Genomic DNA, 23,369 nt, shown 5'->3' with positions numbered 1-23,369 from the left:
TGGAAGACAGGAGTGCCTGGCGTGCTCTGGGCCATGGGATCACGAAGAGTCGGACACGACTAAATGACTAAACAACAACAAAGAGTTGGAAATGACCCATCTAGACCAGCGTCCTGTTCTCATAGTGGTCAAACAGATGCCCATGGGAAATCCACAAGCAGGATTCGAACACTCTCCCGTCCCGTGCTTTCCAGAAATTGGTATTCAGAAGCATTGATTTCTCCACTCATGTATGCAGAAACTTCCATGTCCCATGACTTCTGCATGGAGAAGACACAGAAATGCTATTGGGTGACAGGGAGAAAGCAGAACTCTGCTACAATTCCCATAATTCTTTGGGAGACTCGATAACAGACACACACATAGAGAGCCTTCCAGATGGTGATGGATTTCCAACTCCCATCATTCCTATTGCTGTCCTGGTTGACACTGATGGGACCTTTGGTCTAAAACTCCTAAAGCTGGTTAGAAAAGGTTGGTCTGACTCATCACTGCAAGACAACTTCATATTAGACCAACCAGATAGTTGATATTTTGCATCAACAGAGGAGCAAAAGTGTACCTGTCACACATGCACATTGTTTTGGACCTGTTCAGTACCTTTCTATTTTCCTGATCTTCTCAGTAGCATTTTCCTTCTCCTTATTTGTTCTCAGCACTCCCAGTTTCATTTGCCCAGCCCACTGCTTAATCTGATTGGCCTGATTCATTCCTTCTAAAACCAGCACACATGAGACCAGCAGGTCAGATGTCTCACGATGCTGTCAGCAAAATCACGTGAGCTGCCACAGCCAGTGGGACTACCCAACAGTGAGGGCAAGTGAAGTCGAGGACAGTGAGGGTGAAGAAGAGTGGAGGCAGTGATGGCAGCAAAGAGCCTGTTCGTACAAACTGAATGTGTTTGCAATGAGTGCCAAAACCCACCAAAACCAAGAAGTACTTTTTGACACTCATGGAGAAATATGGTGTGTGTGTGTGTACATTTATGTGTGCCATCTATGTGTGATTTGCAGGTGCCTTACCATTTAGTTGGGGGTCTCTCTGCCATATGAATTGCATGCTTAATAAATCTGCTGAAAGTCTTACAAAACCACTTCTGTTCTGCAGTTCATATGGGAGAAGGACTCAGTGATGGACAGTGTTCCTGGGCTATTTAAAAAATGTTTTCCCCAAAACCCCACCCCAAAGGATCTTAGGAAAACAATGCTTTAAAAAATGAAAAATGAAAAGGGAGAGCTGGGTGTGTCCTTTTATGGTTCTGACCATTCCAACCGAGTGAGTGATAATGGCTAACCTTTCCTAGGAAGTTCACGGAGAACAATATTTTTAGGAGGTTTGCCAAGGCATGTTGGGAGCCATCTTAACTTGAAATACCAGGGATGGGTTGCTGAGCCAGAATATCTTCAGGGAAACAAAATGTGGATGGACCTAAATGTTACCAGATGAAGAAGGCAAGATCTATTGGAAGGGTGAAATGTTGCCTGGAATTAGGGAAAGGGGGATCTTATCTGCACAACCATTTCTCATCCAGTGTTTTTCGTACCAGACCTTGATGTTGTGAACATCTGCTTAGATCCTTTATGGAGTTTCAAGAAAAGCTACTAACTCAGGTGGACCAGTAAATACTTTGCAGGACACTAGAACACCTGTAATAATAAGTCTTTCAAGAGTTCAATAGGATAAGATGGGCTGGTGACTATTCCTATTTAGCTGGTTTTTCTGTGTTAATTTTTGTTTGTAAACCTGTCATGCTTTGTAACCACCAACTCCAGCTCCCAAGAGGGAATGTGTACTTTGTTGTGTCCCTGCCCTGAAGAGCTATCAGAAAAGGAATCCAGGAAGAACAGAGGGTAGATGATGATGATGATTATTATTATTATTATTATTTATACCCCTCCCTTCCCGGTTTAAAAACCGGGCTCAGGGCAGCTAACAGCAAATATAAAACACTGATTAAAATGCAACTTAAAAAGAGCATAAAACAGCATAAAATACAACACAAAATGAGGCATCAATATCAATAAAATTCAAAAATTCAGGGGTCATTTTGGGGGAAGAAAAAAAAACCTAGTCAGTAGACATCAAATGATCACCAGGGCTAAGTGGCCAAGTTGGTCCTACTAGGGCCAGCAAGGAGAGCAGGGAAGAAGTTAAATGTGGGGTCCCAGAAAGGGTTTCTTCATAGAAGAGGAAAGGGAAAAGCGAATAGAGGATCAGGCTAATTCAAATTGAAGGCCAGGCGGAATAGCTGTGTCTTACAGGCCCTGCAGAAGGAGATCAAATCCTGTAGGGCCCATGTCTCATGGGACAGAGCATTCCACCAGGTTGGAGCCATCACTGGAAAAGCTCTGGCACTGGTGGAGGATAGTCTGGTGGAGAAAGGGGGCAGAGAAAGGGGCGTAGCTCAGTGGAAGAGCATCTCCTTTGCATGCTGGAGGTCCCCGGTTCAGGCACTCCTGTCTTCCACTGCCTCCCGCAGTTTGGTCAAACTCATGTTCGTAGCTTCGAGAACACTGTCCAACCATCTCGTCCTCTGTCGTCCCCTTCTCCTTGTGCCCTCCATCTTTCCCAACATCAGGGTCTTTTCCAGGGAGTCTTCTCTTCTCATGAGGTGGCCAAAGTACTGGAGCCTCAGCTTCAGGATCTGTCCTTCCAGTGAGCACTCAGGGCTGATTTCCTTCAGAATGGATAGGTTTGGTCTTCTTGCAGTCCATGGGACTCTCAAGAGTCTCCTCCACCACCAGCATCAGTTCTTTGGCGATCAGTCTCTACTTTTTTTAACAAAGTGTAGAGAGATGAAATAAATGCCCTTGAAAAAGAAAGGCCGGGAACTGAAGGCAGGGCAAGGTGAGGTAGGAAAAGCTCAGACAGGACAGGAGACTTGGAACTGGAAGAACTCCCTTCAAAAACCATCGTCTGAGTAGAGCTGCTTAAGTGCTTTGGAATTGCAATTTACCCATCATTCCTTGTGACTTATGAAGAAACTGCAGGGGTGTAGAGGGTGTGTGTGTGTGTGTGTGTAGTTGTATTGTTAAGAACCTGGCAGATTCCCCACTCTCTTCATTGTGTTGACAGCTGTGAAATGTTGAGCAGAGCACAGAGAAATTATTCATTTTCCTGGAAAGCTGACAGGCTCTCCAACACCTCCTCTTGCTCCCAAATATTTCAGGTCAAAAAAACAATGGCTGGTGTGTGTGTGTGTGTGTGTGTGTGTGTGTGTGTGTGGTGTTTTTAACTTGCTCCTTCTTGCTGTTAATCTCTCACAATGGTATCACGCTGTTATGCTAATAAGAGAAAACCCTAAATGATTTCAAATCCTTTGCCTTGTCACTAAGATACCAATGGTACACAGAGAGGGAGAGAAGGAGATGGTTTTGGTGGACACTTATGTGTTGTGTTTTAATGTTGCAACATACCCTGGGACCTCAGGGTAAATGGTGGGTTATAAATTATCATCATCATCAACAACAACAACAACAACAAGAAGAAGAAAGCAGTTAAGCATCATTAAATAGAAAGGAAAAGAGGACCCAGATTTGAATTTTTTTTTAATGCAGTTGTTGTTGTTGTTGAATTATTATTTATTCAATTTTTCAAAAGATCCCAGGGTGATGTACAACATCAAGCACACATTTTACAGAGCATCAATAACATAAATAGAAAGCACAATAACAGCATGATAATAAAATAATCATAATAGCAGTCACCACCTGCCCCTCCCCACAGCCATAGATTATTTAATAACTAAAGAGCTTGGGAAAAGAAGACATTTAATGATGGCGCCAGGCAAGCCTCTCTGGGGAGAGCATATGTAATTTAGTACATACAGATGAGTGCTTAGAAATTTCTCATATAATACAGTGGTACCTCGGTGTTACAGATGCTTTGGGTTACAGACGCTTCAGGTTACAGACTCCGCTAACCCAGAAATAGTGCTTCAGGTTAAGAACTTTGCTTCAGGATAAGAACAGAAATCGTGTGGTGGCAGCGCGGCGGCAGCAGGAGGCCCCATTAGCTAAAGTGGTGCCTCAGGTTAAGAACAGCTTCAGGTTAAGAACGGACCTCCGGAACGAAATTAAGTACTTAAACCGATGTACCACTGTACAGATAGAATTTGGACACAATTCATGCAATACATTTCAAGCGCCTCAATACCACTGTCACAGGTCCCTGGGAATCCTGGGAGCTGTAGTTTATTGAGGGTGCTGAGAATTGTTGGAGACCCCTTATTGTCAACAAAGAATTACAATTTGCAAAGTGAAGAGGGATTGATTGTTAAACCACTCTGGGGGCTCTACACACACACACACACACACACACACACACACACACACACACACCGTATTTACACCAACTCCTGAAGAGGACTCTGGGGGCAGAACTAGGGTATGAGATAGATAGATAGATAGATAGATAGATAGATAGATAGATAGATAATTTATTACAGTCAAAGACCAGCTCACATAACATAACACAATAAAAACAGCATTCATAAAGATAAAATATACAATTGGAACAGATTGCAGTAATAGCTCATGAGTTAAAATTGAGATACAGTGGTACCTCGGGTTAAGTACTTAATTCGTTCCGGAGCACCACTTTAGCTAGTGGGACCTCCTGCTGCCGTGCCGACAGAGCACGATTTCTGTTCTCATCCTGAAGCAAAGTTCTTAACCCGAGATACTATTTCTGGGTTAGCGCAGTCTGTAACCTGAAGCGTATGTAACCTGAAGTGTATGTAACCTGAGGTACCACTGTATGTACATACACCCATACAACTGAGATTTGGGCTACCATAAAAAATTGACCCTGAGGTGCCTCAAAGGGAAACTTCAGCATTTCCCTAGTAAGCTATTTTATTCTAGAGGATGATCTGTGCCTACAAATCTGGGCGCAGAATCCGGCTACTAGCCAGGTGTGAGCTGAGCAGGGGTGCCAACCTTAATAAAATGTTGAGGGGGCCCAGGTAAGCCACACCCTGCATAACTGATCACAAGACGCAGCACATCCAGACCATTTGAATGGCAATGCCCATCAACTTTGGGGGGGGCAGACCCCTCAAATATTTTACTGGGGGGCCAGAGGGATCTCAGCCCCTAGGAGATGGCTCCTACGGAGCAGAGTATTATACGTGTTAAGTTGTGGGTGAACATATCAGACGACACAGCGATTCTTCAAACAGCTCTTGTTTATTCACAGGCCAGAAGAGAACTGCACTGAAGGGTTCAGCCAGCCTGTTTATATAGAGCTCCAGTACAACGCAACTGTAACCACTTCCTGTAACTATCCAATCACTGAACGTCACTTTCAATCCCCTATTTGCATATGTGGACCTGAGTGAAAAAAAATCTACAGTATCCCCCTGCTGGCCCAGGGTGAGAACTTCAGTACATAACACCATGGGGGAGAGCACCCATGCCCCTTTCAGTTGCTGCAATGCAAACAAAATAAAACAATCTCCTGCCTCTTTCCAAAGGGAAAAAAAATCCTAGCCAAGCTGTGCTTAAAAAAAAAATTTTTTTTTCAACGTTAATTAGTGGCCTTAATTACACCCTAGCACTTCCTCTGGGGTTGTGCGTTGATTCTTTTGGCTGTGAAAAGATTCCCGGGACCTCACACACACACTGTTGGTAAATAAAAACATGAACCCTTTCTCTTTCAGAGAGACTGGGGACTTGGCTATATTTCATTTTATTTTTTTAAATAAATATTTATTAAAGTTTTCACAATATTACATAATGAAAAAGAAAAAATAAGAAATAAAAAACAGTTAAAAATAATTCCATCTTTACATCACTTATCTTTCATTTACTTGTTTCCCGGACCTCCTCATACCTCCCTTTTTTGTATTCCAGTTCAATTTATTAGTTCAGCAATTCCTTTCCATCCTTATTATCCTGATGTTTAATCTTAATATATTATAACATTAAATTTTTACCTATTAAAAATCCAATTTTTCCATATTCTTTTAAACCATTACCGCTAGAAACCACTTAACTTCAATCCAACATCATTCTAACATTCCTAGGGACTTGGCTATATTTCACCCCAAAGATTAAAGTGATTCTTAATCACACAATTTGGTTGAGAACTGCAGAAATCCCTCCCTCCGTCCCTCCCTCCTTCACTCCTCTAGCAATTGACATTTTATTCACAGCCCCACACATCTCAAACATCCTCAGTCCCCCCCCCCCGCTGCCCACCCGCTTTCCCCTTTGCAGCCAGCACAATTCATGCTCCGAGTCTCTCGGCTCTCGCCAACTCCTCACTTGCGGTGGGAATTAGTGTATAACAGGGCTGGAAAAGGTGTTTAGGAAGACATCATCCCAGGGGTAGGCAAACTAAGGCCTGGGGGCTGGATCTGGCCCAATCGCCTTCTCAATCTGGCCCGAGGACAGTCTGGGAATCAGCGTGTTTTTACATGAGTAGAAAGTGTCCTTTTATCTCAAATGCATCTCTGGGTTATTTGTGGCGCCTGCCTGGTGTTTGTACATGAATAGAATATGTGCTTTTATTTAAAATGCATCTCTGGTGAAATATACTCGGAGTCGAGAGTGGATTTCATGCTCTTTATCCAGCTCAAAGTGGTGAGGAGGAATGAAAGTTCCCCCAAAGTATCTGCTTTATATACATTATTTACACAATGGGCTGCACGTGATTGGCTAATTCCAAGATCTCCTGTAGGCCAATCAGGTTGTGGATTCACTTCCATCTGGAGCTGGATTGGGTGGCTCCTGCGGACCAATCATACTGCTGCATTGTTCTAGGACCAATCAGACTGCTGCATTTTGGATCCTATACAACTCAGTACATAACATTTGGGTTATTTGTGGGGCATTGGAATTTGTTCATTCCGCCCCCCCCAAAAAAATATAGTCCAGCCCCCCACAAGGTCTGAGTGGAACAGCCCCCTGCTGAAAAAGTTTGCTGACCCCTGACTTAGAACACTGCTTCCACCTGGTGCCTGTTATTCTATAGGCCAGCAATGTTACTCAATGGTCGATACTCAGCTTGCAGAACTAAACCACCTTAGAGCATTCAAACCACATTTTTAGTGTTAAATGCAGACTTACAGAAGCAAAAAAAGTTGCTGGATTACAAAAATTAGCACCCACATAATCACAATGGTGGAAACAGAGGAGCGGTTTGAGATTCTACGGTATAAGCCCCAGAAAAGGAGAGCTATAATCTACACACTGACTTGAAATCGCTCACTGATCTCTAGTTATTAATATTATTTTTAAAAAATGCAGGTGTCTTGCTTTTGCCTTAAATTATGCATGTGGAACAGTTCCTTCTTTTTGCTTGACAGAGGGCAAGCACGGCTGTGTTGTACGGAATTCAAACCAGACCAAAGAGGGGGTTTGACTCAGAGGAGTGGCAAGGCTGTGACCCCTGCTCCTAAGTGTGTTTCTTATGAACTGGCACATTGGAACCGAGCCACTGAACGACTGAATAATGTCACCAGAGGCTGTTTCCTACACCCTGGGCTGTTGATGCTCAAAAATGCCAGCGAAGGCTCCAGACCAAACTGAGTTTCCCCTGTCTTGCTGCAGTGTGATTCTTCCCCAGGCTGGAACAAGAAGTTCTGTCCTGTAAACTCTGAATCGGAAGAGGGAGGGATCTCACAATGCTATAAAAGACTCCATTTTGGGCCACAATGGAATTAGCGTCGTCTTGCCCAGATTCCTGATCCAGGAGACGTTCTGTATTCACAAATGTCATCCTTTAAGATGGGAATAGGAAACCTTGGGCCCAGGAGGAATGTGGCCCTGCAGACCTCTCTGTATGGCCCTCAATACTCTCTCCAGGTCCTCCCTAGCCACACAACCTGTCTTCAGGCCATGCCCCTTCCCTGCCTTCCATTTCAGCTTTTGAGCCTGCTATAATTCATTTTTAATGTAATTTTCACTAATACGGGCGTTTGACTCTGGTGTATGCATTTTTTACACCTGTTACTTGCCTGCAGAACTGCATTGCAAAATTCAGACAAGTGAGAATTTGGGGGAGAATTGTGTTTATGTTTGCATATTGTTTCAGAAAATTAGGAAGCTTTGCCTAATTATTATTATTATTATTATTATTATTATTATTATTATTATTATTATTTATTTATTTATTTATACCCCGCCCATCTGGCTGAGTTTCCCCAGCCACTCTGGGCGGCTTCCAATCAAGTGCTAAAAACAATAGAGCATTAAATATTAAAAACTTCCCTAAACATGGCTGCCTTCAGATGTCTTTTTAAAAAAGGATAGCTGCTTATTCCCTTCACATCTGAAGGGAGGGTGTTCCACAGGGTGGGCGCCACTACCGAGAAGGCCCTCTGTCCAGTTCTCTGTAACCTGACTTCTAGCAATGAGGGAACAGCCAGAAGGCCCTCGGCGCTGGACCTCAGTGTCCGGGCTGAACGATGGGGGTGGAGACGCTCCTTCAGGCATACAGGACCGAGGCTGTTAAGGGCTTTAAAGGTCAGCACCAATACTTTTAATTGTGCTCGGAAACATACTGGGAGCCAATGCAGATCTCTCAGGACCGAGTTTTTGTGGTCCTGGCGGCCACTCCCAGTCACCAGTCTAGCTGCCGCGTTCTGGATTAATTGCAGTTTCCGGGTCACTGAACTGCATTTCTTCCCTCATCCTTAGTCCAATGGAGTTTACTTCTGAGTAAACATGTTTGGAACTGTGGTGCTAATAAACAAACCGCTCCAGCGTGTTCTCCTTCATAGAGGGCATGTGTTTCGATGAGGTCTGACAGGCCACCCCTCTGTTGCTGGGCAGGTTAGTATGGATGACCATCCGCAGTGATTGGGCGGTTGGGTTACTGGGCAAATTTTGGTGTTGCCATTTAGGGGGACGGACCAAAGGTTATAAAATTAAGTCATGCAGCACTGACTGGGCTCTTCTGCTGTGTGCAGTGGATCACCTGCCCACCCTTCCTAATCTAGGGCTCTTGCGGTTGACCTTGCTATGCCTGTCATGGGGTCGTCTGCTTTTGGAGCAGGGGCCTGGTAGGAATTTTGTCCATTTGGCTGATTGGCTGGTGCCATTTGTTTTTTTTGCCTACCGCATAGCAAATTGACACAACTTGTAAGGTTGTGGTTAAAGGTAAAGGTAAAGGGACCCTTGACCATTAGGTCCAGTCATGGCCAACTCTGGGGTTGCGGCGCTCATCTTGCTTTATTGGCTGAGGGAGCTGGCATACAGCTTCCTGGTCATGTGACCAGCATGAGTAAGCTGCTTCTGGCGAACCAGAGCAGCGCACAGAAACGCCATTTACCTTCCCGCTGGAGTGGTACCTATTTATCTACTTGCACTCTGACATGCTTTTGAACTGCTAGGTTGGCAGGAACAGGGACCGAGCAACGGGAGCTCACCCCGTCACGGGGAGTCAAACCGCCGACCTTCTGATCAGCAAGTCCTAGGCTCTGTGGTTTAACCCACAGCGCCACCCACGTTCCTTAGGTTGTGGTTAGGCATTGGTTAATCTTTGGTTGGTGGAGGGGCAAGGATTGGCAGTGCCCACCCCTCCAATGCTGCTGTTGTAGGGGAATTCCTTTAAAGGAATCCAGGGGCTCGCCATTCTTGTGTCCGTACCCCTGAATGGGGTTTAGGGCCGTGCAAGCCCCAGGGAGCATGCAGGGGAGGGGATGAGGGTCTGGTGCCTGTCTCCATGCTCTCCCCAGTATTGTTCTCCCTTACTGGCTTTCGCTGGAATCTAGAAGTCAGTTCTGTTCTTGGGCTTGGGGACAGGCAGTCATAACCAATGCCTAAGCAACCACTCACCTTTATGTATTTTAATAAAGTTGTGTCCCAACTTATGCCAAAAACCTTGTGTGAATTGTGAATGATTTAGGGGTGGCTTGGGGACCTCGACACACAACAGACACCCTGTAGAAGATGCAGAAACGTACCATTTGGCATCGCCAAAGGCTTGAGACAAGCTTCCCCAACCTGGTGCCCTTGAGAATCCAGCATCCTTGACCACAGGGGCGGTTGGGAACTGGAATCCTACAATCTCTGGAGGGTACCAGAGGGTGGGCCCACATTGTGCCTCTTTCTTGGGAAGAAATGAGTTGCTGCCTTATTTATAACACGCCACAAATCATGCCTGGGAATGGCCACCATTTTGGAGAAACATTTATTGCCCGTGGACAACATGATTTACAAGTGCCGGCTCAACGCCCCGAAAGCCGAAGGGAAACAGATTGTTGGCATGACAAAAAGGTATTTAGCACTTTATAAACAAACCCCTGTTGCATTTCCTTTGAAAAATAAAAGAAAAGGGCAGCCTACCCGAAACCCCTCAGGAAGGAGAGAGATGTTTTCTGCAACTGTTCCAGGCAAAAACGTCCTAGACGACAGTCGGCGAAGCTCACTGGAAATCTTTTCGGGAAGGGCTGGTGAAAAACATTGTCGCTTCGTGATTAGAGCTTCCTAAATCAAGTTTTGCTGGCATGACATGAAGTGAACAAGGGCAGTAAAACCGAGGAAGTACATTGTGCTTGTGTCCCGGCCTGGACATGGAGAGGTTATGGGCGAACCGAAATGTCAGCTGGCTGGGATTGTCTTGGTTAAATCCCTGGCCTTGAAAGGTGGGAACTGATCATTCACAGAGGGGGATGTAATCTACAAACTCAACCTCACATTGAGCTCTTCTGGTTCCAAAGATGGACATCATGCGATGGCAGCAGCTGCAAAGAGCCACCTTGGCTTTGGGGCACCATGAGGGCGAGAGCTTCACCTCTCCATTTTTCAGTCTTCACCATCCAATTTCCAGAGCTCCCAGTGAAGGGGGATTGTTAAATCACCTGGGAATTATAGCTCCAGGAGAGGCATAGGGTGGGGTCTCCTAAGAACTCTCAGCTCCCTTAACGAACTACAACTCCCAGAATTATTTTGGGGGAAACGAAAAAGAATGTTCAGAGTAGTATCTCAGTGCTTTAAATGTATGTAGCGAATGTTATGTACTGAAGTTCTCACCCTGGGCCAGCAGGGAGATACTGTAGATAGTTTTCACTCAGGTCCACATATGCAAATAAGGGACTGAAAGTGACGTTCAGTGATTGGATAGTTACAGAAAGTTGTTACTGTTGCTTTGTAGTTGAGCTCTATATAAGCAGGTTGGCTGAACCGTTCAGCTCAGTTCTGTTCTGGAAATAAACAAGAGCTGTCTGAAGAATCGCTGTGACATCTGATATGTTCACCCACAACTTAACAGTGAATGCAGTCTTGGTTTTTAGCGACATGCTGTTGGGCTACCCATGTGGTACTGCAGTCTTTTTGAGTATGCACCTAGGGGATTTTGGGGGGTTGGTAATTATTGTTGAGAGTAAGGGTGAGTGCGTTTGTGTGGGGAAATGTGTGCTGGCATAGGCTGGGTTGACATTAAGTTGTGTTGGTGGGTGTGGTATTTGTTGGCAGTGTAGCTAAATTGCAGCTGGGAAGCCAAATCATGTGCAATACCGACTCTTTTCTCGAAATTAAAACAATCTCCAAACATTTGTTAAAATATTCAACAGCTTTCTACTTTGAGAACATATAGCTAAAGAAAAAAATATGCAAAGTATTTACATTCGCGTGCTTATCCAAGCATGGACTAAGTTTTCCTTAGCTGAAGATTACAGCTTCTTCCTTAAACATTCAAGCAAATCTGTGTATTTCTCTCTTTCTGGGGCTTGCATGACCCAGCAAGGCCACGCAGTTCCTTCTGGGAGGTTTCCACTTTCTCTTTCCAGAAGACTTCTCCTTGCTGCTTTTTTGGGAGAACGTCAACATTTGTACTTCTTTCTGTCACATGCATTCATACAGAACCATTACCACTCCTCTCCTCTGTTGTGTTGAGAGAGTGTGTTATCTAAGACAGTCTCTTCTTCAGCCTTCATGGAGATGCAGCCGTTACAGTCACGTCACTCACACACCAAACAAAATGGAGAACCGAATAAGATACCTCCTGAGGGACCAGTTAACCAGTCACACAGGAGTTACTGGGGAACATTCCAGAATCAAACACACAATAATGCATTTAAGCACGCCCAATTTCAGAAAATTAAATCACTATACTTAACATAATTTGTGTGGGCATAGAGTAAGTGGAAATCCATTTTTATAGATTTTTGGTGTTTCATCTGTTTTATTGTTATGTATTTGAATATGTTGTTTGCTTTTCTTTGCAAACCACTTAGTCAAATGAAAAGCAGTCTATAAATATTTGAAAGAAACAAACAATATTACCCCTTTTATTGAATGAACCAGCTGTTTTGAGTCTTGGGAGTTTGCATGTGCAGTGATTAGTGATAAGGCCCTGGGAAATCAGGGTTCAAGCTCAATGCTGAAGCTCATTGGGTCACTCTCAGCCTATCCTAACTCATGGGGTTGGTGGGAGGATAAAATGGGAAGGGAGGAGCTGTGTGAATCATCTCGAGCTCCTTGGAGGAAAGAGGGAATATACCGGTAAATGCACTTAATAAACAATGAAATCAAATACAGTGGTACCTCGGGTTAAGCACTTAATTCGTTCTGGAGGTCCGTTCTTAACCTGAAACTGTTCTTAACCTGAAGCACCACTTTAGCTAATGGGGCCTCCTGCTGCCGTCATGCCGCCGGAGCACGATTTCTGTTCTCACACTGAAGCAATGTTCTTAACCCGAGGTACTATTTCTGGGTTAGTGGAGTCTGTAACCTGAAGCGTCCGTAACCTGAAGCGTCTGTAACCCAAGGTACCACTGTAGTTTGCTTTCTATCAACTATGCATCCTGTTCAGTTAGACATCAATAGCCCTGGTGCCTATAAACCAGGGGTCAGCAACCTTTTTCAGCCATCGGCTGCTCCACCGTCCCTCAAACCATGTGGTGTGCCAGACTATTTTTTTGGGGGGGGGATGAACGAATTCCTATGCCCCACAAATAACCCAGAGATGCATTTTAAATAAAAGCACACATTCTACTCATGTAAAAACATGCTGATTCCTGGACCGTCTGCGGGCCGGATTGAGAAGGCAATTTGGCCACATCCGGCCCCCCGAGCCTTAGGTTGCCTAGTCCTGCTATAAACCTCCCCATTCCCCCAGCCTCAAAGCCATCGAGATCCACCCTTTGAACCATCAAAACCTTCCAGGACCTACCCTTCCAAACCCTGTTAGGTATTACCACCCCGACCCATCCAAAGCTTGCAGGCTCCGCCTGTTATCTAACCCCCAGAAGACCAGGTATTTGTGAAACGCCTGCTTGGCAGCCCTAGCTGTTATTCGCAAGGCTCAACCAAAACAAACAGGTCTAATGAGAGGATTATGTGTGTTGGACATAATTCACCGATATCTATTCTCTGTGCAATGCAGCGAGGGCAGGAAAGGCCAGTGGTTGTTTGTCCTGCACATTCTTTGCTTGCATTCTGCAAACAGATAAATACCAGTGGAACAGCATGGCGGCAAATACTTGGCATATTTAGTTGCTGGATGATCTGCAGGCCGGGGCCCAAGGAGTTTCAGAAGATCTGGAAAGAAGCCAGTTCCAAACCCAAACCTACTCTCTCTCTATCAAACTCTTCACATCTCCCCCTTCCCCTTTTGTGCTTTGGGATTGCTGTGGAAAAGGAGTTTCTGCTCATCAAACACACCCCAGAAGTTCTCAATATCCCCAGCCTTGGCAAAAGCCCAGGGCCCTGTTCTCAGCCCATTTGTCAAGTGTTATCGGCTGAGCGCTGACTCCCACCCCACAGGCAAATCCTACTTATCCTTTCTCAACTGCCAAGGCCTCCTGGAGAGCCTTGATAAACCTGACCACGTTAATTATGGGATAGTTTCCCTTAAGCAACATTTCTGGGTGAATGTGAAGACTTCTACTTTGGCGGAATTCCTGGTGGATTCCAAAGCAGCTCCCCAACACTGGAGTGTAAACGAAGGAACATAGGAAATGGTCTTATTTCTAGCGTGCACTCAGATGTGGGGGATGTTGCCTTTGTTTTCCTGATTACAGTGGTACCTCGGGTTAAGTACTTAATTCGTTCTGGAGGTCTGTTCTTAACCTGAAACTGTTCTTAACCTGAAGCACCACTTTAGCTAATGGAGCTTCCTGCTGCTGTCGCGCCACTGGAGCACGATTTCTGTTCTCATCCTGAAGCAAAGTTCTTAACCTGAAGCACTATTTCTGGGTTATCGGAGTCTGTAACCTGAAGCGTATGTAACCTGAAGTGTATGTAACCTGAGGTACTACTGTATAATGCTACCACTTCTGTCCCCAGTGTGGTACTGTAGTTAGAGCAGGAGTCAGCAACCTTTTACAGCTGTGGGCCAGTCCACCATCTCTCAGACCATGTGGTGGGCCAGACTATATTTTGGGGGGAAATATGAATGAATTCCTATGCCCCACAAATGACCCAGAGATGCATTTTAAATAAAAGCACACATTCTACTCATGTAAAAACACACTGATTCCCGGACCGTCCATGGGGTAGATTGAGAAGTCAATTGGGCTGCATCCGGTCCCTGGGCCTAAGGTTGCCTACCCCTGAGTTAGAGTGTCAGACCAGGACCCAGGAGACCAGGGTTCGAATCCCTGCTAGGCTCACAGAGCTGGGATGTCACTGTTTCTTGGCTTCGACATGGGGATGAAATGAGGAATAGCTGGACCTTTGATCTGAAGTAGCAGGGCTCTTATTCCATTCCTCCCCCAAATCGTATGAGGAAAGACTGAACTTTGGGCAAAACTAAAAAAGAAAGACAGCATCTTAAAAAGTAGAGACATCACCTTGCCAACAAAGGTCCGTATAGTAAAAGCTCTAGTTTTCCCAGTAGTGATGTATGGAAGTGAGAGCTGGACCATAAAGAAGGCTGATTGCCGAAGAATGGATGCTTTTGAATTATGGTGCTGGAGGAGACTCTTGAGAATCCCATGGACTGCCAGAAGATCAAACCTCTCCATTCTGAAGGAAATCAGCCCTGAGTGCTCACTGGAAGGACAGGTCCTGAAGCTGAGGCTCCAATACTTTGGCCACCTCATGAGAAGAGAAGACTCTCTGGAAAAGACCCTTATGTTGGGAAAGATGGAGGACACAAGGAGAAGGGGACGACAGAGGACGAGATGGTTGGACAGTGTTCTCAAAGCTACCAGCATGAGTTTGACCAAACTGCGGGAGGCAGTGGAAGACAGGAGTGCCTGGTGTACTCTGGTCCAGGGGGTCACGAAGAGTCGGACACGACTAAACAACTCAACAACAAAAAAGAAAAGCTTTTCTGTTCACTTTTTGAAATATGGCAACACTGCATATATCTGTAATGGCTGCTGATATATTTAGGCAATCCCTAAATATATCAGCAGCCTGCTGGGACACTCTTGTAACAGTTTACACAGCAAACGGGAAGCTGGTGTTGTACTTCAAGGGTAGGAGGGATTGTTCTCTCACGGAGAGTCGCCTCTTGCCAGCAGCTCAGAAGCAAACATAATAAAAGCAGAAATACTGCAGAGTAGTCATAATATTAACTTCAGATAACAATAGGTGGCTTGAGCCTTGTTGAGAGACGCGCTGAGAACTGATAGCATGGACAATCTGGACGGCAAATGTGTTCCTCTGAAAGACCACCAAATATTAGGGTACAAAAATAAAACCTCAGAGATTTGGGAGCTATTCCATCATAGTAATTTTACTATTTATACCCCACACATCTTACTGGGTTTCCCCAGCCACTCTGGGAGGCTTCCAACATAAAAACATAATAAAACATTAAACATTAACAAAATACCCTTCCCTATACAGGGCTGCCTTCAGATGGCTTGGGGATTGCACAACTCCATATCTTCCAACATTTTTCTGATGAGAACAGGGTAATCCTATGGAAAAGCGGGACATTCCAGGATCAAATCAGAAACCAGGACGGCTTCTGTAATTCTAGGACACTTAGCTAAAGGTGAAGGGTGAGGGGACCCCTGACCATTAGGTCCAGTAGCCGACTCTGGGCTTGCGACGCTCATTTCGCTTTATTGGCCGAGGGAGCCGGAGTACAGCTTCCAGGTCATTTGGCCAGCATGACTAAGCCGCTTCTGGCGAACCAGAGCAGCGTACGGAAATGCAGTTTACCTTCCCGCCAGAGCAGTACCTATTTATCTACTTGCACTTCGACATGCTTTCGAACTGCTAGGTTGGCAGGAGCTGGGACCGAGCAACAGCAGCTCACCCCATCGTGGGGATTCGAACCGCCGATCTTCTGATCGGCAAGTCCTAGGCTCTGTGGTTTAACCCACAGCGCACCCGTGTCCCTCTAGGACACTTAGATAGGAGCCTCCTAACAATTCTCAGCACCCTTAACAAACTACCCTTCCCAGAATTCCCTGGGGGTGCCATTACTGTTAAAGGTGCTGAGAGCTGCAGTTTCCATCATGGTTTAATCATAGAATCATAGAGTTGGAAGAGACCACAAGGGCCATCAAGTCCAACCCCCTGCCAAGCAGGAAACACCATCAGAGCACTCCTGACATATGGTTGTCAAGCCTCTGCTTAAAGACCTCCAAAGGAGGAGACTCCACCACACTCCTTGGCAGCAAATCCCACTGTCGAACAGCTCTTACTGTCAGGAAGTTCTTCCTAATGTTTAGGTGGAATCTTCTCTCTTGTAGTTTGGATCCATTGCTCCGTGTCCGCTTCTCTGGAGCAGCAGAAAACAACCTTTCTCCCTCCTCTATGTGACATCCTTTTATATATTTGAACATGGCTATCATATCACCCCTTAACCTCCTCTTCTCCAGGCTAAACATGCCCAGCTCCCTTAGCCGTTCCTCATAAGGCATCGTTTCCAGGCCTTTGACCATTTTGGTTGCCCTCCTCTGGACACGTTCCAGTTTGTCAGTGTCCTTCTTGAATTGTGGTGCCCAGAACTGGACACAGTACTCCAGGTGTGGTCTGACCAGAGCAGAATACAGTGGCACTATTACTTCCGTTGATCTAGATGCTATACTCCTATTGATGCAGCCCAGAATTGCATTGGCTTTTTTAGCTGCCGCATCACACTGTTGGCTCATGTCAAGTTTGTGGTCAACCAAGACTCCTAGATCCTTTTCACATGTACTGCTCTCAAGCCAGGTGTCACCCATCTTGTATTTGTGCCTCTCATTTTTTTTGCCCAAGTGCAATACTTTACATTTCTCCCTGTTAAAATTCATCTTGTTTGTTTTGGCCCAGTTCTCTAATCTGTCAAGGTCGTTTTGAAGTGTGATCCTGTCCTCCGGGGTGTTAGCCACCCCTCCCAGTTTGGTGTCGTCTGCAAATTTGATCAGGATGCCCTTGAGTCCATCATCCAAGTCGTTGATAAAGATGTTGAATAAGACCGGGCCCAAGACAGAACCCTGTGGTACCCCATCCTCTTCTCCAGGATGAAGAGGAACCATTGATGAGCACCCTTTGGGCTCGGTCAGTCAGCCAGTTACAAATCCACTGAGTGGTAGCATAGTCCCTCTTCCTAGGGAACTCTGGGAACTGTAATTCTGTGAGGGGAAAAGGGCGTCTCCCGACTACTCTCAGAGCCCTTTGCAAGCTAAAGCTCCCAGAATTCTTTGGCAGAAGCCACAACTGTTTGAAGCGCTTCAAATATGTGGTGTGTTTGTGGCCTAACTTAGAGCCATCATTTAAATGGCTCTATTCTGGGTAGAACTTAGTTGGACACAACCCTTTGTTTTGTTACGTCAGTGGGGGCTTGTTTCTCGTTGATATACGCAAGCATATATGTTTATATATAAATATATTGACAGAGGGCGACTAATGCATTTTGGAGAGATGCAGAAACACACGAGTGGCAGGGAAGGCCAGTACTGGCACTGGAAAACAGAGGGAATTAACATTAAACATTGAAGCGGCAATTACTGTTGCTTAACACACAGTGAAATTGTCAAATGTTTCGCTAGACTGAGAGCCCTGCGTTCATTTCAAAGTTTGCTGGAGGTGTAATTTTGCGGCAGCCTAGAAATGCGTCTGTGCTCCTCTCGCCTGAAAAAAATTAATAGTCTCTCCCAAAAATAGGGTTTCCAATAGTGAGGATCTGAACAAAATTGTTGAGGGTTTTTTTTTTTTGGGGGGGGAGCCTTTGCTTTCCCCCGATTTTTAAAAGTAGCACTACTTGCCATATGCCAGAGTTTCCCCTGACATTACGCCAATTCCCAGACATGTCAGGAAAGACCCAGACACATGGCAGCCCCACCAAAACTCTCACTTGGGGTGGAATTTGGCAGCTATTCTATTTTTAAATGTTTTTTATTGTCACACACAGTTCCTCAAAAAACAGCCGTAGTTTTTCTTTTTTTGGGGGGTGGTGGAGGAGGATTACAAAGTTGTTGTGACAGCACTAGCCAAAATATTTTTCCCCCTTCACATCTGAAGTAGGCATCTTATTTTATCACCCCTTCCCCACTTATCTTCTCTGTCAGCTCAAACATTTTTCTCCTCAGCTCCCCGGGCCGCATCTCATGTGTTTTGAAACCATGACAAGAGAATTTGCAAGAGCAGTCCAGGGTGTGTGAAAATGCTTTCCTAACAGTAGTTTGAACATATTTGGTATGATTCATTTGTTAATTCTACAAATGGCCTCAAAAAAAAAAAAGTCTTCTTTCCTGCTACAAATACAGTCAAGAGCCACCCTGAATTCCTTCGTTTGCTGCTTCTGTGGGGAAAATAAATAATAATGCCTAATGTTAATCTTCGGGCCTTTTTTTATTTACAAAATGGCATGTCCACTAAGTACAATATATTTTGCTTTAGAAATAAAATCTGGAGCTGCAAGGAGCATCGCCAAAGGCACGTACTACTATGTTATGCTGAAAACATTTCTGCTAAGTATCGCATGCATTTGCTTTGTTTAATGGAAATTATAGCAAAGTGTAACTCCAAAGATATGCTGAAAGACACATTTCACTTCTGGTAAACCGAAGGCACAAGCGGGGAACAAGATAACCTGCCTGCAGTCCTTTGACTTCTCCCCACATCCAACCGCTGCCACCCCCAAACCTTCTTCACCGAAATAACAGAATCCAGCCCCAAAGATGACCACAATCATTTCAAGCCAAGCTGCAACTAGAAGGACCCGGGCAGCATCTCATCAGGAAAAGGCGAAGCTCTTTTCACCAGTGAAGACTGACAGGCCGCAAGAGAAACCGCCCACCTCTTGTCATTTTATTTCCGATAGGTTCCTAGATAATGCATTTGATAGAATTACTGGAAACGCTTCTAGGGATGGAGACCCAGTCTAGACATTTCGGTCACCACGGAGATCAGCATCCCCCCCTGGGCAAATTCTCTCCTTAATCCCAGCCATATTGTCTGCTGGAATGGCCTGTGTGAGTCAGGACCGTCTTGGAGATGAGTTTCCCTGCCCATAACCCACACTGCTTACGGCTTGCCAGCTGGGCAAAGGAAACTCACAACGCTGTGGCCTAGCTTCAACCTTAACTGCGCTGTGACCGAGCATCACATGCTAACTCCCAACAGCTTTAAGGTGGGATCAGTTGCCGGAAATTCCTGCAGAGATTCGAGGCCTCGAAGGAGCAATTTATAGAGTCATACGTCGGGTTGTGAATGTGATCTGTGCGGGATGCACGTTCGCAACCCGCAGCGGCGTGTCTGCACACGTGCTTCTGTGCATGCGCAAAGCGCGATTTAGCACTTCTGCGCAAACGCGACCCCTGAAACCCGGAAGTAACCCGTTGCGGTACTTCCAGGTTTTGGCGGATCCGTAACCCAAAAAAACGCAGCCTGAAGCATCTGTAACCCGAGGTATGACTGTACTGGAATAGCCACCATCATGCTCTGTGGATGCTACTAGACTCCTGACTCCCATCGGACCTTGGTTCAATGGCCAGGGGTGATGGGAGATGCATTTGAGCAATATCTGGAGCAGGCATAGGCAAACGCCAGCCCTCCATATGTTTGGGACTACAATTCCCATCATCCCTGACCACTGGTCCTGTTAGCTAGGGATGATGGGAGTTGTAGTCCCAAACATCTGGAGGGCCAGAGTTTGCCTATGCCTGATCTGGAGGGACTCAGATGTTCGCTAGCTGCCCAAAGTGGCAACCCAGCCAGACGGACAGGTTATAAGTTATAAACTATTATTATTACCCTTAAATGGAGCAACCCAGTCCCAGAGCTCAGAACCCTGGCAAAACATTAACCGGGTAGCCAAAGCAGTGCCCTCTGTTTTGTTTGACAACAATCCCCATCGTCCCCGATCACCATGGACAGCGGTCAGGGATGATGGGAGCTGGAGTCCATCAACAGATGGAAGACGTATCACTTTGGCTCTCCCCAACAGATGCCAATAAATCTGCGTCAGTAATGTGACCCTGCCTCCTTAGGTGGTGGAAAGGTGGAAAGAGGTGTTGCGGTTGTCATTTTTTTTAAAATAATAAAACTGGTTGCAGTGCAGCAGGAAATATAGCTTGCGGTTAGTGTAGGACAGTGGTGGTGGGGGTGATTTTCAGCCAAAGAGGCTGAAGGGCCAATGGTAGAAGGGCCAATGGACCTGACTCTTAACTTTTGTTATTATAGGCTACATTCCAGCTGCACAAGTCAGAGGTATCTGTACACAGCTCTCCCTCCATCCAGGCAAACAAGGGGCAGATTCCAGCCAGGCAAAAGCACTTAAGATGTAGAGCAGGGCTGGTGAGGGGTGTGCCCTGTTTGGGCTGGGGGAGGAATCCTAAGGGCCAGAGACAGAGAGAGCTGGCAGGCCACATTTGCCCCCAGGACCAGGGGTTCCCCACTCCTGGGCTGGAGCAAAAATAGGAAACAAAGGGCCAGTTAGCGTTTAGGCCACTCTGCACACTGATGAATACTACGTGAACCTTGACACAGGAAGTACCCAAATAACTATCTAGGTCAGGCATCCCCAACCTGCGGCCCTGCAGATGTTTTGGCCTACAACTCCCATGATCCCTAGCTAACAGGACCAAGTGGTTAGGGATGATGGGAATTGTAGTCCAAAACATCTGGAGGGCCGAAGGTTGGGGGTGCCTGATATAGGTACTTTCTGACTGACAGACAGAAGCTGTGCCTGAGACCCGGAGGTAAATGTTAGAGAGACAATCAGGGATTGACAAAGGGGCACAAGCAATGGCATAAAAAGGGATGGCGAGAGAAGCTTGGGTGACTCTCTTGACTTGGATCCCGGTGGAATTTCTATGGGGGGCTTGCTTTGTTGCATTGCTGGTTAACCACCAAGATTGTGGCTGACAATCTAGCTACCTCCCCTAGTGGAATATAGTGTCTTTGGAAGAGTAAGAAACCTTTATTTTCGCCGATTTTTAATCTGCTTCTGTGAAGTCTGGGCAGGGGCGGGGACGCACTGTGGGTGCGTCCTCGATAAAGCTTTTGTTCAATTTTTGCAACTCAGTCGTCTTCGCTGCACCAGTTTGGTTTGGCCGGTGGATAAATCCGCAGAACTAGGGAAGTTGAACGGATAGGCTGTGGGGATACTCGCAGTTCAGGTCCTGGCAGCTCCTTAAAAAGACCATGTTTTGGCAAGCCAGCCGTCATGATTCTAATATCTAGATTGTTTCAAAAGCACATTTAGATGCAGATCACGACAATGTATTGTGACCTGGCTTGCAGTGGGTGGCCTTTAATGCTTAAGAATTACAACGGGATAGTTCTCATTGTCCAACAATATTTTTCAGCTTAGATAAGGTGCCCCTTAGTGCAGGCACCAGTATACCCACCAGTACCTCCATAAAGGTCTCCATAAATATCGCCTCAAAAATTCTCTTTGACCTCAGCTCCCGTGTGCTGGCACAGCCTCCTCTACACTGGACATGCCCCCTTAAAACATGACATTTCACTGGGTACCAGGTTTGTATGCCCACCCTGTGTGGCGTCTTCTTCCCTATTGATGGGATGGCTGGCTGGCAGTGGGGTAGGCCCCCGCCATTTTGTGACCCTGTTTCTTATTCAGCTCTCTAAGAAGTGGCAGCCATTACGCCACACCACCGCAGCGGCCATCTTGTGCTATGTCATGTCCCACCCAACGGCTGCCATTTTGTGACGGGCACCCACGGCACTTTCTCGGCATTCCAAATGGGCCCACTGAGGCCTTCCTTGGTGGAAATAAGGGAGGACCAATGCTCTTGACCAGGCATAGGCAGACTCGGCCCTCCAGATGTTTTGGGACTACAACTCCCATCATCCTAAGCTAACAGGACCAGTGGTCAGGGACGATGGGAGTTGTAGTCCCAAAACATCTGGGGGGCCGAGTTTGCCTATGCCTGCTCTTGACTTGGGTCTCTCGGTAGCCAGGAGTCAAAGGACCAACAAAAGGGGAAGAAAAAAAGAGGGAAAAAGATAATAAGCGTTGGCAGTGATACCCTTTGGTGTGATACCCTCCAGAGTGTTTGGGGAGCCACTAAGTTAGCCTAATGCTTGATCACACTATTAGGAAGAACAGTTTCTTCTCTCATTTTTGTGTGTTTGTGCACTCCGGTTTCCTTGATTTAGAACGGAGACAGTGAAAAAGAGCCAACTGTGGGCGCAGTCGGCGTTGTTTAGAAGCAGATACAATCGCAGGACGTGGATTGGATTCAGAAACGGAACTTGAGTAGATGTTGACAGATTTACTGCTCTCTCCCCGCAGCTTGTTTTGGCTGTCAAGGTTGGCTCTCCATTTTCACACGCGGCACGCAGCGCAGGCCCAGTTGCGCGTGTGCGCACGGCCGCTTGTTTACAACAATAGGAGGAGCGCACGGTGCGCCAGATGGAATCCTGAAACGTCCTTCGGCCTCGTCGCATGCGATGGAAGCAGGCACGGCACCTTCCGTGGTTTCCTATCGCTGTGGGAAAAGGCTGGTTTTCAGTCGCTGCGGGCCACAGTCATCACAGGATGGGTTCTGTGCCGTTCCAATCGACGACGGCGCCTTTCCACCTAAAGGCAAAGCAGAATTGTTTACTTTGATGGGTTTAAAGGTGGAATTACCACAAGACTGGCAAGGACCGGTTGAAGGAGAAATTAACAGCTGACCATGAAAAACAACATGTGTTTATTGTTGTTTATATTTCGAATCAGATATATACAGGGGCACAAAAATCTTTTAAGTGCTGAGGACCTCTAAAGGACTTAATCTGGCCTTGCCAGATGTTTACGAGTTCTAGTTTCATGAGAGAGGGAGAGAAAAACAAAACTTATCTCTATTCGCTTTTTCCATGCCCTGCTACCATCCTGTCGCCTCTCACTCGCCTTACAAAACGGAACTTTTGTTCCTGAGTTGAGAGTCAAGATTCTGCAACTGAATGAGGTGGGCGAACCCTCTCAGGAGGAGAGCTTCGGCCCAACGACGTCACATGAACCGCCATTACAATGGGAGCTCATCAGCAAATGCTTCCTGCCAGTGGCCTTCACAAAAGTGC

The 23,369-nt window shown here is 46.0% G+C and overlaps 1 protein-coding gene across 2 annotated transcripts in view; it reads right to left on the bottom strand.

Moving 5' to 3' along the window:
- Positions 1–18,670: 18,670 nt before the first annotated feature.
- Positions 18,671–23,369, bottom strand: part of MINDY4 (MINDY lysine 48 deubiquitinase 4) — a 97,853-nt gene continuing 93,154 nt past the window's right edge. The window contains exon 18 of one of the 2 annotated variants that reach the window (XM_082192289.1): positions 18,671–21,473. In XM_082192289.1, coding sequence (XP_082048415.1) covers positions 21,416–21,473 — 58 coding nt within the window. In that variant the 3' untranslated portion in view covers positions 18,671–21,415. Of the gene's footprint in view, positions 21,474–22,682; positions 22,888–23,369 lie in introns of those variants that run through there. The other variant, XM_082192290.1, reaches the window with a different exon arrangement.

This window comes from Podarcis vaucheri, assembly GCF_965113315.1.
Source record: "Podarcis vaucheri genome assembly, chromosome: 12".
NCBI classification, from domain to species: Eukaryota; Metazoa; Chordata; class Lepidosauria; order Squamata; family Lacertidae; genus Podarcis; species Podarcis vaucheri.
The sequence above is the reverse complement of the archived record's forward strand: the minus strand, read 5'-3'. Positions and strand labels throughout refer to the sequence as shown.